The 17,587-nt window shown below is 37.8% G+C and overlaps 1 protein-coding gene across 1 annotated transcript in view; it reads left to right on the forward strand.

Annotated features, from left to right (window-relative positions):
- The window catches only part of TSPAN13 (tetraspanin 13), a 32,327-nt gene extending 19,403 nt beyond the window's left edge, over positions 1 to 12,924 (forward strand). Inside the window, exons 2-6 of the mRNA XM_082661452.1 lie at positions 1,024 to 1,191; positions 2,202 to 2,282; positions 3,143 to 3,256; positions 4,573 to 4,686; positions 11,812 to 12,924. Of these exons, the coding sequence (XP_082517578.1) occupies positions 1,024 to 1,191; positions 2,202 to 2,282; positions 3,143 to 3,256; positions 4,573 to 4,686; positions 11,812 to 11,886 (552 nt within the window). The 3' untranslated portion in view covers positions 11,887 to 12,924. The remainder of the gene's footprint in view (positions 1 to 1,023; positions 1,192 to 2,201; positions 2,283 to 3,142; positions 3,257 to 4,572; positions 4,687 to 11,811) is intronic.
- Positions 12,925 to 17,587: the final 4,663 nt, after the last annotated feature.

The raw sequence follows: 17,587 nt of genomic DNA on the forward strand, positions 1-17,587 counted from the left end.
TCTCTCTCTCTCACTCTCTCTCAATATATATCCTATTGGTTCTGTTTCTCTGGAGAACCCTGACCGATACAGCAAGCTGCTCTGATGTGTTGAGACTGTGGACCATCTTCAGTGTTTGTTGACTATGCTAAGCATCGCTCTCTCCCCTCACTGAGGTGAGGCCCCTCTGGCATTATCTTCCTCTCCTTCCTTGACACCTCCTTCAGGCTTCTGCCTTTTACACCTCGTGAAAGGAAATGTGTTATATTCGGGTATAACAAAGTCAGAAATAAGCTCATTTGTGATGCGCACAAGGACTTTTTCTCAATCCAAGATTGTTTGAAGTTGTGAGAAGACTGTGAGTTGATAAAAATGAGACAGAAGCAAATGGATCTGCTGAGAAGAAGCATTTGAGAAAATGAGGAGGACTAATTTCTGGGTAGCAGTATTTGTGAGAAGTTTTTCCTCTTCTCTCTCTAAAAAGAAAAACTTCCTCTGTGTACTAATTCAGTGGAGAACATCAAGTCCATATAACTCCATAACTTGTTCCTATCATGCTATAGATAGTTGCTTTCATTCTCCAATTTTGCTGCTTTATAATAAATGGATAAAAATACAAATAGCTGGGCTTCCCTGGTGGTGCAGTGGTTGAGAGTCCGCCTGCCGATGCAGGGGACATGGGGTCGTGCCCCGGTCCGGGAAGACCCCACATGCCGCGGAGCGGCTGGGCCCGTGAGCCATGGCCGCTGAGCCTGCGTGTCCGGAGGCTGTGCTCCGCAACGGGAGAGGCCACAACAGTGAGAGGCCCGCGTACCGCAAAAACAAAAAACAAAAACACGGCCAAGGATTAATATAACTTGTTAAGACAATACTATCTGTGAGATCATGTGTGTATTCTAGTATTGAGTGTTAGCAATCATTTGTAAGATACTAAGTAGGTGCCTGAAAAATGTTCTTGATATTAATACATAAATTGACGCTTTTCCTCTCTTTCTTCTCTCCCCCCCCCCCCCCCATCACTGCCCTTTGTGGTTGTTTTTGCAGTTGGTTAGTCTGCTGCTCATTGGAATTGCAGCGTGGGGCATCGGCTTCGGGCTGATTTCCAGTCTCCGGGTGGTCGGTGTGGTCATCGCAGTGGGCATCTTCTTGTTCCTGATTGCTTTAGTGGGGCTGATTGGAGCCGTGAAACACCATCAGGTGTTGCTTTTTTTTGTATCCTCTTTTACAGGTGGGATTTATACCCCACTTGGGTTTGCTCTTATCTTACTGATTACTCCTGTGATAACTACAACTAACTTAAAATAACCATTAGGAAATTAATTGCCAGAGAGCAACTCCTGGCAAGCATTATGCGTATTTGTCCAACCAACATTAGGAACATTTCTTAGGGTTAAGTTATTGTATGTTTACATATTCTCTCTCCATTTCACATCATGACGAATGTATTCTGCAAGTTCAGTATCATCCTATTTATGTGTTGCAAATTCAGTTACATTGAACTGATTCAGAGACTTCTATGTCCTTTCCAAGTCATTAATATTTGGTTGAGAATTTCACAATGATTTTTTTAAGAGTTGATATTAAGAAAGCTTACATACATTTATCTCTACTTATTTCCTTTTTTATCTATGTAAGAATTTTTATTTTAATCTAAATGAAATTATAATAGATCAGCTTTTTATTTTTATTTATTTATTTTTAATAATTTATTGAAGTAATAATTTATTGAAGTAATAATTTATTGAAGTATAGTTGATTTACAATGTTGTGTTCAATTTCTGCTGTATAGCAAAGGGACTCAGTTATACATATATATTGTTTTCATATTCTTTTCCATTATGGTTTATCACAGGATATTGAATATAGTTCCCTGTGCTATACAGTAGGACCATGTTGTTTATCCATCCTATGTATAACGGTTTGCATCTGCTAATCCCAAACTCCCAATCCATCCCTCTCCACTCCCCTCCCCCTTGGCAACCACAAGTCTTTTCTCTATAATAGATCAGCATTTAAATAATTATTGTTAGTATTTTTCTATATAATTATACCTACAGTGTATTATCAAAATAAAAATTACGTGTATTCTTCTTGCACTTTCTCTAAGTGCCATTTGGTCTGTTTTCTGGGTGACTTCCTTCTAGGGAGTTGTGAAGTTGCCAGTAACTCTGTTTTATGTTATTTTAAGCATTTCCAGAGCTTTCCTTAACTTTGATTCTCAGTACATGATTATTCTCTTACTTGTATTTATTGTCCAGTTTTCCGTATCATGTGCTTGTTTAGCCCTGAACCAGGAGCAACAGGTAAGCAAAGATTTTTTTTCTTTCTACTTTATTATACCACATAGTACATGTAGGAAGAAAGGGGGAGGAATGATTGGAATATAAAATAATTTCTTCTTGTTCAGGATGCCATTTCACTCCACATAGCTGAAGTCTTTTGTTCCTCATTGCTTTAGTGGGGCTGCTTACAGCCCTAAAACACCACGTGTTGCTATTTTCTGCATCCTTGAAGTAGGATTTTGCCCTCACTGGGTAAAAAGTGCTCCTGCTAATGGATATTCACCCAGTCTTTCCCTACTTCTATGCAATGAAACATTTGCTCCAGAATGTTTGTGGTTTCATTCTGGCAATTATTCTCTTCAAACTCTAATTTGTTTGAAGAATATGGGTCTCTTTTTTGGGGCAATGGAAAATTTGTCTTGCTACACTCTGAAAACTAGTCCTTTGACCTAAGTGCTTCTTTTAAATCACGTGTGAACGTGAAGACGTTTTATTCTTGGGATAGAAATCACGCCTTCTTTTTGTTGCAGATTGAAGTGTAACCCTTTGAAAAGTTTTGATGCTCTTATAAAGAGTATTATATTAGGTGCACTCAGTTTTAAGAGTTGCAGGCTCCAGCTTTATACATTTTATGCAGGGATGACACTTTTTTTTAAGATTTTTTTTTATGTGGACCATTTTTAAAGTCTTTATTGAATTTGTTAAAATATTGCTTCTGTTTTATGTTTTGTTTTTTTGGCCACGAGGCATGTGGGATCTTAGCTCCCCGACCAAGGATTGAACCTGCACCCCCTGCCTTGGAAGGTGAAGTCTTAACCACTGGACCTTCAGAGAAGTCCCAGGATGACACATTTTAATGTATGTTTAAATGCGTTTTCTAGGGTCAGCTTTTGGAAGTTGGTTGGAACAATACAGCAAGTGCTCGAAATGACATCCAGAGAAATTTAAACTGCTGTGGGTTCCGAAGTTTTAACCCAAATGACACCTGTCTGGCTGTAAGTACAAAGTATAAAATGTTTTTTGGAGATGTATTGCATACAGATGAATAATGGTTAACATGGAAGAAGTGGACTTTCTGATGCTGAATTGTACTTTTAAAGTGTTTTTTATATACCAGCATTACATTCCGTGTACACTATTGTATCAATTATCTGTTCTCAAATATCCATCCTGAGGATACTGAATATTCCAGGGCCCAGCCAGACACGGATGCTTTTGGTTCTTTGCCCCTAATTCCTTCCCAGTCAAATCCTCCTAGAACAAGTTGTGAAAGAGAAATAACAGCAGATCAGCAAGTAAATATCTTGGTTTGGAAGCCTATCAGGGTGGTGGGAGGGGAGTGGTCTGTACTAAATTGGGCTTCTCAACCAGCTAAACATCCCCAGGGTGGAGGACACAAGGAACCACCCTCTTTCCTCTCTCCCTTCTTCCCCATCACAACTTCATGCCCTTTCTCTCTGGGAGCTGAGCTAGCGATAGATCAATTAGAGCCTTCCTGTTGCCCCAGGCCAGACCACTGACCTCCCAAGTCCAGCCCAATCCCGTATGGGGATGGACTTGGAGCTTGGAGCTTGGCTGTCCTGGGAAGTTTACATGGGTTCATATTTTGGGGAAACTCCTATTACCCCCTCGCTGAGCCCTGAGCTGGACATCCCCTCGTTGTGTCCTCTTTTGTGGGTTATTAGTTTTCTATTGCTATATAATACATTATCACAATTTTAGTGGTTAAAACAACACCCGTTTATTGTCTTAGTTTCCCTAAGTCAGGAGCCTGCATATAGCTTAGCTAGGTCCTCTGTTCATCAGGATCTCACCAGAATGAAGTCAAGGTATTGGCCAGGGCTACAATCTCGTCTCAGGTTTGGGGTCTTCTACCAAGCTATTGTTGGTTGAATTCAGCTTCTGGTAGTTGTAGGACTGAAGTCCCATTTTCTTTCTGGTGTCTCTAAGTTCCTAGATGCTGCTCAGGTCTTAACTATACAGCCATCTCACAACATGGCATCAAAGGCAGTGTGAAAATCTCTTCACTTTATTAAGACAGTGTCTTATGTAATGCCACATAAACAGGAGAGTGACAGTGCATCATTATTCACGAATCCCATCCACTCTCAAGGGGTGGTTCTTCAGGGCATGTACCCTGGGGGTGGGAGTCTTAGGAGCCACCTTACGATTTTGGATGCTACTAAAGAGCCATGGCTCCAGGTTGGATGTGATATTCCAGACAGTCATTTTTATGTGGGTGTTTTTTTTTTTAATCTGCTCATTATAAATGTACTTTGAAATAAAAGTTCTTTTTTGAAAATCGATACAGAGCTGTGTGAAGAGCAGCCACCAGTGCTCACCCTGTGCTCCAATAATAGGAAAATACGCAGGAGAAGTTTTGAGATTTGTTGGCGGCATTGGCCTCTTCTTCAGTTTTACAGAGGTATGTACAAAGAACTCGATATCTTCCATGCTTTGTCGTGAGATTCCTGTTTTATAGGGCAAGGGGGCATGGCACTTAACTTTTGGAATGTACCAATGGATGTTTTCACTGGGAGCTAGTACTGCAATAGGAGGAGCTGTGGCTTGAAATCAGGCATCACAGATTTAGCACTGTTTATACAGGGTGAAGTGCTTGATCATTAAATTATGTAAAATTAAATGAAGATATTAGACTGGGTTATCTCTTGGGTCTCTTCTATTTCTAGAGTTGCATGATAAATTATAATTTTAGATATAATTTTGGAATAGGTAGGACATTCACATTGTTTAATACATCTATTAATGTGTAATATGCATACATTTATATATAGGTATGCTTTGAAAAGTTGCCTTCCAACCCTATCCGCACTCCCCTTTGTTCCTAGCCTTCTAAAACCTGTAGGTAATCGTTGTTATTAATTTCTTACCTATATAACATATATTTGTTATATTAATATATTTACTGTATTAATACATTTATATAAATGTCTAAGCAAAACCACACACATATTATTTTGATAATTTTTGAGGAATGCTAAGTCCTCGTTGTCTTTATTAAACACTCAATAACTCTGGACATTTTTGATGCATCTGAATTGGCAATATGTATTTAAATTAAAACTTTTTTCTTTAACTCATCAATTCTACTTGCAGTGCTTTATTTCATGGAGATAATTATATAACTATGTAAAATGAATACACAAGAATGTTTATTGTTTATAACAGCAAACGTTTGGGCCAGCTCATGTTTGTCAATAATGAGCGGGTGAAACTAGAGTTTATTAGACAAGAGCAAATAGTTAAAAAATGCACTGTCTGGGTTGGAAACCTAGTTCTCCTGCTTTATTAACTGTGTGACCTTGGGCAAGTTCCTTAATCTTTCTTTGCTGCTGTTTCGGCTTTGCAAACAGGCATAATAATGGAAAGCCCCTATTTCATAGAGTTGTTTTGATGCTTAAAGGAGTTAGTATATGTAAAAACTTGTAATAGTTAGAAAAATGCCTGACATAATGGCAAGCGCTGTGTGTGTTAGCTGTCATTTTGTAGACATGAGTAAATTATTGATGTACAAATCCCCATATTAAACCCCCTTAAAAAAAGATGATGAGACCCCTGTGATGGCTGTGTTAATTGCCCATGTCACACCTGTTTTAAACAAAGAATAGCATGTGTAGAATAATGCTATTAAGTAAGATTGTGCCTATAACTGTGGAAGTATGTGGTAGGCTATTGTAAGAATGAGCATTTATCTTTAAAAGGAAATCAGAAAAATCTGAAGTATTTTGTATATTTGAAGTTTACTGTGTCATTTAATTTCTTGCACATTTGATTTCCCCATCAGTATGTCCCTATAATAAGTAATTTCATGGTCAACTTCCTTGTATATATATATTTTTAATCTATATTCCCTAGTTTTTCTTTAGAGTATACCTCCAGAAGTAAAAGATGACATTCAGTATATGGGCATTTTAAAAGAGTTTGATAAATATTGCCAAATTGCCTTTTGGGGGAGATTCTACCAACTTTTGGTTCAAGCACTAATTCTCGATATTTTTATCTTACAAAATACTTGCCAATTTGATAGGTAAAAATAGTATTACAGTTCTGTTTGCTCTTTTGGAAATGTGACTAGTGAATTTGAAAATATTCATGTATTCATGTGTTTTTGGACCACTGGTATTACTTCTTTTGTGAATTGCCCACCTACTGTCTGTCCTGATCAAGGACCTTTGGATCGCCTGTAACTCAGTCTATGCAAAAAAGGGGAATTTTTTAAAAGAATAGGAGAGTGGGCCTCAGGGGTAGAAGGTTGTTTAGAAAAGAGACCTCAAGGCTGGGGCTCACCGGGTGCTTTTAAAAACCCAGGCGCCCCAGAAAGTTGCCCACTCACCTTTTATTTCCTCCGTTCCCTTCCTGGCTCCCTCCTCCTCTCATCACTCACTCTACTTGGCTTCTTTGTCCTGCTTTCAATTTCTTTTGCATTTACTTAACTTTTTCATGGTTTTTAAATAAAATGTATAGGTTTTACTTTTTATGTGGTTCAGTTTATTGCTTTTTGCCTATATGGTTTATCCAGTTGATTTTTATGTTTAGAAGGCCTTTTCTCATTTTGATTATATATGTTAAAAATGATTAAAGAAAGCAGTTTAGGTGATACAAACAAAATTTAACACTTCATGGACAGTCTCCTTTCAGAGAACTGCAAAATAAGGCCGAAGGCGAGGAGCTTTTATAGGTTAAAGAATAAGGAAGGGAATAATAGAAAATATCTGATTGGCTGGGGCCACATAGTCAGTCTTGTTTGGGGTGAGAAGGCCCAGAGCTGGCTTGGCCTTTGGGGATTGGCTGACTGAATATATTGCACTTCCGGTCAAGAGGAGCATTTACAGGGACACAAAGGTTACCCAAGTTTCGGTTTGCTGATGTGGCACCCTGGAGAAGAGCAGCTTCATCTTGGGCCTAGAAATTTATTTCTCTCTGTATAATTAAATATAAAAATACAAAAAAATGTATTTTTTGTTTTATCAAGGTATAATTGACAAATAAAATTGTAAGATATTTAAAGTGTATATCATGATGATTTGATATACATATACATTGTGAAAGGGTTCCCCCTATCAAGTTAATTAACACATCCATCACCTCACATATATACCTTTTTTATTTTTTTTGGTGAAAACATTTAAGTTCTACTCTCTTAGCAAGAGAGTAGATTGTACAGTACAATACAGTATTTTGTACAGTATTGGATTGTACAATACACTTGTACAATACAGTGTTATCAACTGTAGTCACCACGTTACACATTAGATCTTCTCATTTTGATTGTGTGTGTGTGACATGTATTGAATTTGTGTATATAATGTATACATTACATATATATGTATAAAATGTATGATTAAGATAGCATATTATATATACGTAGATGTTTGTGTATATTGTATATTCTAATTCAGTTTCTTTTTCTCCCTTTGAGAATGAAAAAGCCGTACATGGCTGTTATTATCAAACTGGAGATAAAGACCAAGCTTAGTATTCATTTTTTTTTTTTTTTTTGGCCTCACCACATTTGCGGGATCTTAGTTCCCCGACCAGGGATTGAACCTGGGCCCCCTGCAATTCCTCCCAGGAGTTCTCATTAGTATTCACTTTTCAAAAGAAGTTTTCACTGACATCCCTTCCTACTCTAAGCATATTTTCACTTCACTTTTTCTCAGGAAGGAGCCATCTTACTTCTGGGTTGGTCATGGCATTGATTCAAGAAAATGCATATACCGTTTGAAAACAATCCTGTGCATTTTCCCTTTCTTTCTTTTAAAATAAAACATGGATTTAAAAGTTAAAAGAATTTGTCATAAAAATTTAAAAATATAGGTGGGAAAAAACCAGAATGAGCAATCTGCATACACTCCATTAGCCAGAGTCAGTAATGATCAGAATTTCGCCACATGGTTTCTTTTTTATAACTGGGATTTATTTTGAGAATTTAGTTCTTTTGAGCAGCTCCATCTTCTTCTCATCAGATCACACTGCCTTCAGCTATGCATATATTATTTTAAAAGGAGGTTATTTATTTATTTTTAGAGCAGTTTTAAGTTCACAGCCAAATTGAGAGGAAGGTCCAGAGATTTCCAGTATCTCCCTGCACCCACACAAGCATAGCCTCCGCACTGTCACCATGACTCACCGGATGGTGCATTTGTCACAGCTGATGAAACTACATTGGCACATAATAACACACAAAGTCCATAACCTACATTAGGGTTCACTTTTGGTGTTGTACAGTCTATGAGTTTGGACAAATATCTCCATCATTATGGTATCATACAGAGTATGTTCACTACCCTAAAAATGCTCTCTGTGTTCTGCCTATTCATCCCTCCCAGCCCCCGCTGTCTTCTAAAATATTAATCATTCAAGAATATAAACTCATGGGTCTTAGATTTGTAAGGTGTTCTTTCATGGAGTCCTGCTCTGAATTTATACACCATGTCCTTTTGAAACCTAGCTAGAGATTTTTTTTTTTTTTTTTTTCCGATACGCGGACCTCTCACTGTTGTGGTGGCCTCTCCCGTTGCGGAGCACAGGCTCCGGACGCGCAGGCTCAGCAGCCATGGCTCACGGGCCCAGCCGCTCCGCGGCATGTGGGATCTTCCCAGACCGGGGCACGAACCCGCATCCCCTGCATCGGCAGGCAGACTCTCAACCCCTGCGCCACCAGGGAAGCCCCCTAGCTAGCGATTTTAACAGTAATTTATCCAACCTGATATTTTTTGGATAGTGACTATTTTATAGGCTCTCTCACTTTTTAAATTTTTATTTTATTCAATATTTCACAGAATCAGTGATTCTCAGAGTTTGAAGGGATGAGACTAACTAGCTGATGATTTCCTGACGTAGATGAAATAGAAAGATTTCCTTTGAACTAATTGTAATACATGCAAATAAATTTAAACCATCAAAGAAACATTGATTTAGAATCCCCCAAAAAAGTTATAACAATTAGTACATGTGCTTTGTAGAAAATTTAGAAAATACAGACAATTATGAAGCTGAAAGAGTAAATGTATCTACTAACTAAAATTACCTCCTCAGAAATCATTAATATTTTGTCATATTACCTTCTGCCTTTCTATATTTAATAAATATAAAATAAATAACAAAGGACATGCCTTTTGCACACTGTGTAGACATTTCATAGAACTGTACTCTGGTGACCTCTTGCATCCTGGGTGTAGGTTCTAGAGTCAGCAGAGTTTATGATTGGGTCAAAGTTACCCTTGAAAATCTTTAAATCATGAGCACCTTTGTAAGCTAAAAATCCAGTAATTATCTAACTTTGATCTTTTTGCATTTTGGGCATGACCTTTTCATGCTCTCTCTGGGTGTGAGGAGATAGTGGTCCAGCAATGGAACACAAGAAGAGGTGGTTTCGTTTTATCACAGCTTAATTGGAGGAATTCTGGTAAAACGTGACTCCAGATTATGAGTATTTTATTTACCCGACAGCTTTGTTTCCCCTAAGAACTGTAACTTACACCATCGGCACGTATTCTGGGGTGATTATAAAAATATTTGACAAACTCAAAAATTCTAACCAGAAGTTCCCTGTGTGCCGGTATTTCTGAGGCAGGGTCAGGGAAAGGATGCTCGGGCAGGCTGAGAGGTGTCAGAGAAGTAGCTGCTTGATAACAGGTGTGTAAGTACTTCAGTACTATAATAACAAGCATGGCTGAAACGGTAGGTGGAATGTTGTTAGCTTGAGAATGGCCTGTAACACATCTGATTCTCATATGAAACAACATACGTAATGAAGAGCTTGGATCCAAGATTTGAATCCTGGTTCTGGCACTCGTGACCTGTGTAGCTATTATCTAGTTATTTAACCTCTGGATGCCTCAATTCCCTCACAGTTCGTATCATATAGGGTTTTTGGTCAAATTATATGAATTTGTGAAATGTAAAGAATAGAGCCAGTCACAAAGTACTCTTCATAGGTTTAAGTAAATTCCTTCCCCCTAACCCCCGTCATACAGACACCAAACCAGACTTCCCACTTCCTTAAATTAGACTTATGTTTCCTTGATTCAACACAAAGCATAGTTCCATCAGCCCTTACATGTTATAATAAACATCGCCAGTCATGAGTTTTATAGTAACTCAGAAATTATTATTGTGGTAAATGGAGAAAGTTTTAGATTTACCACAATTCTCTATACGTAGTTTCAAGAGCTAATGAGTAGTTATGAAGTCAAGTGAACAAAATTTAGATTAAAAGTTGGCACAGGTCTGAAACGGGAAATATAATTTGAAATTCATTTTGTTCCATTAAAATTTTGCATCTTATTCAGTCTAAGAATTTTTGGTTATTTTAAATAAATCAACTTTGAGGTAGCAGAACCAGAATGAACACATTTCTCAATTAAAAAAAAGGCAGGTTATATTGGTTAACTCGTTAGTGAACGTGGTGTGAGAAATGGCACGATAACTACTTATTACTTTTCTAAAAGTATACGTCCCCCTCCCTTGGAGAGGTAGGAATTATGACATTTTTTATGATCTGTGTTGGAAAATGTATTTATGGTAGGATTTTTGTTATTGCTTAAGTTTTGCCAAACTCTGTTTCTGATTTAGCAAAATCTATGATTTTTTAGCTATTAAGACATTTCAGTCTTATTAGCTAACTTGTATCACTTTACTATTGCCACTCTAACAAGTAATCACAAATGTAGTAGCTTAAAGCAACACAAATTTATCGTCTTATACTTCTGGAGGTCAGAAGCTTAAAATGGAGACTCATTCTGGAGGCTCTGGAGGAAACCTCTTTTCTTGCCTTTTCTAGCTTCTAGAGGCTGCCTGCACCCCTTGGCTCGACTTTGGCTTGACTTTTCTTCATCTTCAAAGCCAGCAGTGTTGCATCTTCTCTCTCTGAATCTGCTTCCCAGTGCTTCTGTCATGACATCACCTTTTGACTGTATCTCTGATTTTTGTCCTTTCTGCTTCCCTCTTTTAAGGACCCCTGTGATTACGTCACAGAGCCCACCCAGATAATCTCCCTGTCTCACGAGTTTTAACTCAGTCATGTCTGCAATGTCCCTGTTACCACGTGAGGTTGAATATTTGCAGATTCTGGGGATAATGGTGTGGACAACCTTGGAGGGCCATTATTCAGCCTACCACAATGTTCCTATTACTTTTTCTTAGGATCTCTAATTTGGGTTACATACTACTTTTTTTTTTTTTTTTTTTTGCGGTACGCGGGCCTCTCACTGTTGTGGCCTCTTCCGTTGCGGAGCACAGGCTCCGGACGCGCAGGCTCAGCGGCCGTGGCTCACGGGTCCAGCCGCTCCGCGGCATGTGGGATCTTCCCGGACCGGTGCTCGAACCTGTGTCCCCTGCATTAGCAGGCAGACTCTCAACCACTGCACCACCAGGGAAGCCCCATACTACATTTTAAAAAGAAATCTCTTCCTCTTTGAACAAATAATACAAAGTGCTTCAGAGGTTCCAGATTATTTTGCTGATAAACTGAATAAATACACACAACTGTTACCTTCTCTTTCTTCTTTTCTTTTTCCCGTTCCAGATCCTGGGTGTTTGGCTGACCTACAGATACAGGAACCAGAAAGATCCTCGTGCTAATCCTAGTGCATTCCTTTGATGAGAAAACAAGAAAAATCTTTCATATTCTGATCTTGTACATTTCCTCTAAGTTAAGCTAATTTGCCTGTTTAAGGAAACAGTATATGAAAAATTACATAATTGACAGTGAATGATATATTTTTATGTTTCTCTAAATGTTTTTCTTTTTCCATTGCTGAAAAAGTCTGAAACTTGTGGTCTCCTCTGAACCTCAGTGGTACCTTGTAATCTACTGTTTTTCACAGTGTCTGGCACTGTCCACTGTGGCCTTTCTTAGCGTTTTTACCTGCAGAAAAACTTTGTATGGCACTATTGTGTTGATCATATTGTGAATCTAAATGTACATCTCACTGGAATAATTAATTGTATGTGGCACTGTGCTGTGTAGATAGTTCCCACTGGAAAAAAGAGTTGAAGTTTATTAAAGCCAGAAAGTATGAGATTCTATTCTGTTAAGTTCAATAAGGGAAATCTAAATTCCCCAATTTTTTTGTCCTTTTATTAGGAAAGATGTTGTGGTGAAAATTGTTAACATAAAAGTGATAATTTAGTTCTAGTAGTCCTTCTGATTACACTAATGTACTCTAGAAATAGCTAGGTCTTTAGGAAATTGTGGTTTAGTTTTTGATTTTTACAGGTAAGTGCAAAGGAGAAATGGTTTCATGAATGTTCTAATATGTAACATTTGCCTTCAGCCTTCAAAATGAAATGAGTTTGAGAAATTCAGAAAGTATATCTGTATAATCTTGATATTCTTTTATAATAATTTGAAGTCCAAAAGACTGCCTTTTTAATCAAGTTACTATTAATGCATTGGCCCACATAGCAAAAAGGTATTTGACTATCTTACAAATTCTAAATACCTTTTCCGTGAAATTTCTCTGTATTGTCACAGCAAGTCATCAAATCCAAGCGTATTTGAATGTGATCTCCCATAATTTGGAATTTAAATAGTACCGTGGTTCTGTATATTATGTTAAAAAATTAAGTATGGAAACCTTTCTTCGTCTATGAATGTTTGAATTAAAAGAAAGTAATGGAAGGATTGATAAATGAATTAAGTGAAGTGGAATTCTTCTCTTTTTTGCTTCGGGTTCCCTTTGACTGACCTAGAGCTGAGTGTTGCTATTTCAGTGTATAATCCAGCCATGGAATTAACTTCCAGCACCAGTAGTCATCCCAAAATCTTTTCTTGAAATGTTTCAGTGTCTGATATTTTCTCCATAGGGAAAATTGTTTTTTAAAAGAGAAGTCGCTCATTTTGGGGGGAAAAATATGTAAAAGTTCTTTCCTGTTACTAAAAATTACTAATTTCCTGTCTTATATTTTATGTAGTATATGGTATTTCATTAGTAATCGTTTTGATGGCTTTTAGACCAAGAAAGAGGATAAATAGTTAATCTATAGAATTTTAGAGCATTGAGGGTGGGTCGCTTACATGGCTCTGGAAGACTGGCTTATCTTTCAAGAAAACTAAATTCCCTTGGTGCAATTCCCATGCTGTTGTAGGGGAAGAAAAATAATTTTTTCTCTGTTCTTCTGAGTTCTTGACTGAGACCCCGTGTAGCAAATGACAGATAACAAGAGAAACAACAGAAATTTATTAACATGTATACCTCATGTATACATAGGAAATATCCAGAAAAACTGATTAACTCCTCGAGATGGCTCAAGCCATCATCTTAAATACCATCTTCAGCTAAAGGCAAAAGAAAGGTGTGTGTGTATGGGAGGGGGACTGTCAGGAAGCCAGTTATGGGAGGTTACTAGGAAAGACACAGTAAATAAGGATAAGGTTTTTTTAACAGTTTTAAGCCAGTGCCATTGATAAAAGAGTTTCTTGTGATTTGGAATCATCCTTTTCTTCCTGGTACAGAGAAGGAGACACCTTCACAAATGGAGATTTAAGTGTAAATTTACCTTACAGAAGAGTAAATTTCTACTCTGTTTTCAGAGCTTCTCCTGTCTGTTCTTTCTCAAAAATAATCAACTCAAAATAATCTTAATGCCGAAGAGGCATATTGTGGGGTGGCGTATTCTGTCCTCCTTCGATTTCATATTGAGCTCTGGGCGACCGTATAAGTGTTGCCACTTGTACCATAAGATGAGATTGTAAGTGACTCATGAAAGAAGTGAGATTTTTGGACTCCGTCTTCCTTTAAGGCGTTTTGTATTTTCCCGGTTTGCTTTGTTGCATTTTGAAGTTTCCATGAAGTTCTGGAATCTCCTACTAGAACACTTTTCTTGGTGCGAATGATTTTATGTGGCAAGGGCTGTTCCAGAGAGAACCAACCCATAGCCTTGGTTTGTGCTCTAATTGCAATGGCCTTATTTAGGTCACCCTAGTTACAGACCAGGGACTGAGAAGCAAGAATCTTTAGGACTACTAAACTCTGAATACTGTCCCGAGTTCCGAATGGCTGCTGGTGAGCCTGCCGAGGTCAGGCTGATCCCAGGATGACAGGAGGGCCACTGCCTCTTGTGCGCAAAATGTTGCCACAAACACATTTTGTGTCCTCAGAGGAGGGTACGTTTCAAATCAGGGTCTGTCCTGGAGCGGTAACAAATGTCTGTAAGGCCAACTCAAGACTCCAGAGCTTCTTTCTTCTAAACCTAGCATTTATTAAAAAGCAGACAAACAAAAAACCTATTTTAAAAAATTCTTTCATTCTCTGTGGACTTATTTCGTTTAGAGAAATGTTTCTCAGAACATTTACCCAGTCAGCCTTGATGTTAAAGTTGAAATTTTAGAAAATGTAAGGCTAATACAAAGGGAAACAAAAAGTTAGGTTATAAATTCTGGAAATCCAAGCTCATATAGCTTAAATTCATTTCAGCTACTGTGTTATCTAAGCGACAGTGAGTTTGTGAAAACCAGTTATGCATGTTCAACCTAAGTAATATGCTGCTGAATGGAACCTTTCAGAAGAAAAAGAAACCAGAAGGGTGGCTTTTAGTTCTTAGTTTCTTCAGCCAAAAACCTCCTCCCACAGTTTTTCTAAATATTTGTTTAACCCTGTTTGAGTTTTTCATCCTTTTGAAAATGCACTGACTAAATATATGAAACTGTTTCACCATTTAGCTGGTACTGAGAAATTTAGAATCACGTTTTTACATAGTATTTTCTAGGGGAAAACCACTTTTGGGCATCATGATTATACCAATAGGATCATTCACATATCAGTTGTTTTATTGCAATAAGGTTTTATTGCAATCAATTGCTTTATTACAATAAGGTTAAAGACCAAGTTGTCCAGGTTTCTGGATAAGTGAAGGGATTTGTGTAAATTTGTTCTGCACTTGGTATGTTTGGGTCTCGCAGTTCACTTTTACACCAGGCTCTCTTATGCCAGATGCAATTACAAGGTGGGTTTTCAATGAATGTTTTCTAAACAATTTTAAAGGGGCAGTGCCCTTCACCCCACACCTCCACCTGACTCCAGAGGGAGAGGCAGGGAGAAAGAGAAAGAGAAAAGAGACCACAGCTTTTCATGTTGAAGTTTATCGGGAATGTCATGATCACAATTGTAGTCGTTGAAACAATGGGAAAGGGGAAGAGCAGCCCCCCCCATACCATGTGCCAGGCTGCTTCTCCGGTCCTCTCCTCTGCTGAGGAAACTCAGCTTTTGGCATTCATTTTCAAAGAAGGGCTTGAGGGAGGTCCCTGTGAGTGAAAATATATGTCAAAGAACGGACTTTGACGTCACTTGGAGGGTGAAACCATTTCTGCTTACTTTTGGGATCTTGCTTTTGACAGGTCGATGACGTCACGACTTGCCAGGTGGCCTCTTAGTAAGTTAGGCTGACTTCATCTGAATTTTGAAGTCTGCCTCACTGGTGGGGTGCTGGAAAGTTTCGTGCTTGCCTTCGAGCTCTTTCTCTTCTCCCTCCAGCTCCCATTCTCAACAGTGATTACTCAATACGAGGACCTCAGTACCTACTTAGGATTACTGAAGGCATCGAACCAGCAAAAAACCAAAGCAGAGATAGCTGGTTATAGGTGATCGTTTGAAGAAGACCACGGTTCTAAAACAGGTAATAAAGGTTTAGTCAGGTATGTTGATCATCTACGTAAATGACTTTACAGATGACTTTTGTTACTCATTTTTCAAAGTTAGTCCTCTCCCTCCTACCCTCAGATAAAACTGACAAAAAAAAAAATTAAGGTGGTAACATATACATAGAATAAAATGTATCATTTTAACTATCTTAAGTGCATAGGTAGTTCAGTGTTATTAAGTACATTCACATTGTTGCACAACTGTCACCACCATCCATTTCTAGAAGGTTTTCATCTTCCCAAACTGAAACTTTGTATCTGTTAAACAGTAACCCCCTCATTCCTCCCTCCCCTCAGCTGCTGGCAACTACCATTCCACTTTATCTGTATGAACTCGACTGCTCTAGATACCTCATCTTAGTGAAATCAGACAGTGTTTGTCCTTGTGTGACTGGTTTATTTCACTTAGCATAATGTCCTCCATGTTCATCCATATGTCAGAATTTCCTTCTTTTAAAGGCTACGGAATATTCTATTCTATGTAAAGCACATTTTGTTTACACATTCATCCATCAGTGGCTATTTGGTTTGCTTCTACCTCCCAGCTATTGTCAACAATGGTGCTGTGAATGTGAGTATACAGATATCTTTTTGGGTACCTACTCAGAAGTGGAATTATCAGATTGTATGGTAATTCTGTATTTGTTTTTTGAGGAACGGTTATATTTTTTTCATAGTGGCTGTACCATTTTACATCCCCCCTAGGTTACCAACATTTTAATTCAGCTGTTCAAAATAATACTCTAGTCTTAAGGCATTCTTCCATTTCTCTCTCAAGATATGCTCTCACTTAAATTTATTTAAACACAAAAGAAAGATTGTGAGATGACAGTAAAGGGTTTGGTAGAAAGAGCAGGCATTGTTAACATTTCCATGAGCTTAAAACAACCATTTTTATGTTTGCAACTTCTCTTTCTAACCTTTGTTAAGTACACACGTACTGTAGTTGCAATTATAGCATAGAAATTCTTAAATTCTTTTTCACTTACCCTTTTTGTTTCTCTGTGTTGTTTATAACTTATAGATGACAACGTAGTGCACTTTGTGTTAATTATGTATTCATTAGATTTGGAGGTGGCCCCTTTCTTTGGGTATGTTTAAATAATGTTGCCATTGGCATCTTCACAGAACAGTTTCTCTTGAATGATTTTCTTAGGACAAATTCTCAGAAGTAGAGGAGACTGAGTCAAAGTTGATCAGTTTTTTTTTTTTTAATGACTATTGCTCTGTCACTTTCCTAAGGGAGACTCATTTTCCTTGCAGCCTTGACATTTGACTTCTCAGAGATGTATTTATATTTTAAAAAGTATATGGGTGGCTAAAATAGCATGTCATTCAATAAATTTTAAGGATTTAATCTTATTTCACATCAGCCCAATTTAAAAAAAAAAACTATTTTGCTGTACAATAAAGGAAACCTGAAGAGCTTAGAAGTTGTCTTTCAAAATATTTGTTTATACACGTGGAAACTGTTGTTTTCCTCCAGTTAACCCTCAGAGAGCTTTCTAAATGGGATATTTTACCTTTTTAAGTACATGTAGCTTACCTACTTACAAGGAGGGCACCCAGTCCCTCTGGTGATATTTTTGCTGAGGATTTATATGTCATTAAATCAACAACATAGGTTTCTGTTGCAGAGCTCTTTGACAGTACTGTGTGA

This window comes from Grampus griseus (genome assembly GCF_964374135.1).
Source record: "Grampus griseus genome assembly, chromosome: 9".
In the NCBI taxonomy this organism is placed as follows: Eukaryota; Metazoa; Chordata; class Mammalia; order Artiodactyla; family Delphinidae; genus Grampus; species Grampus griseus.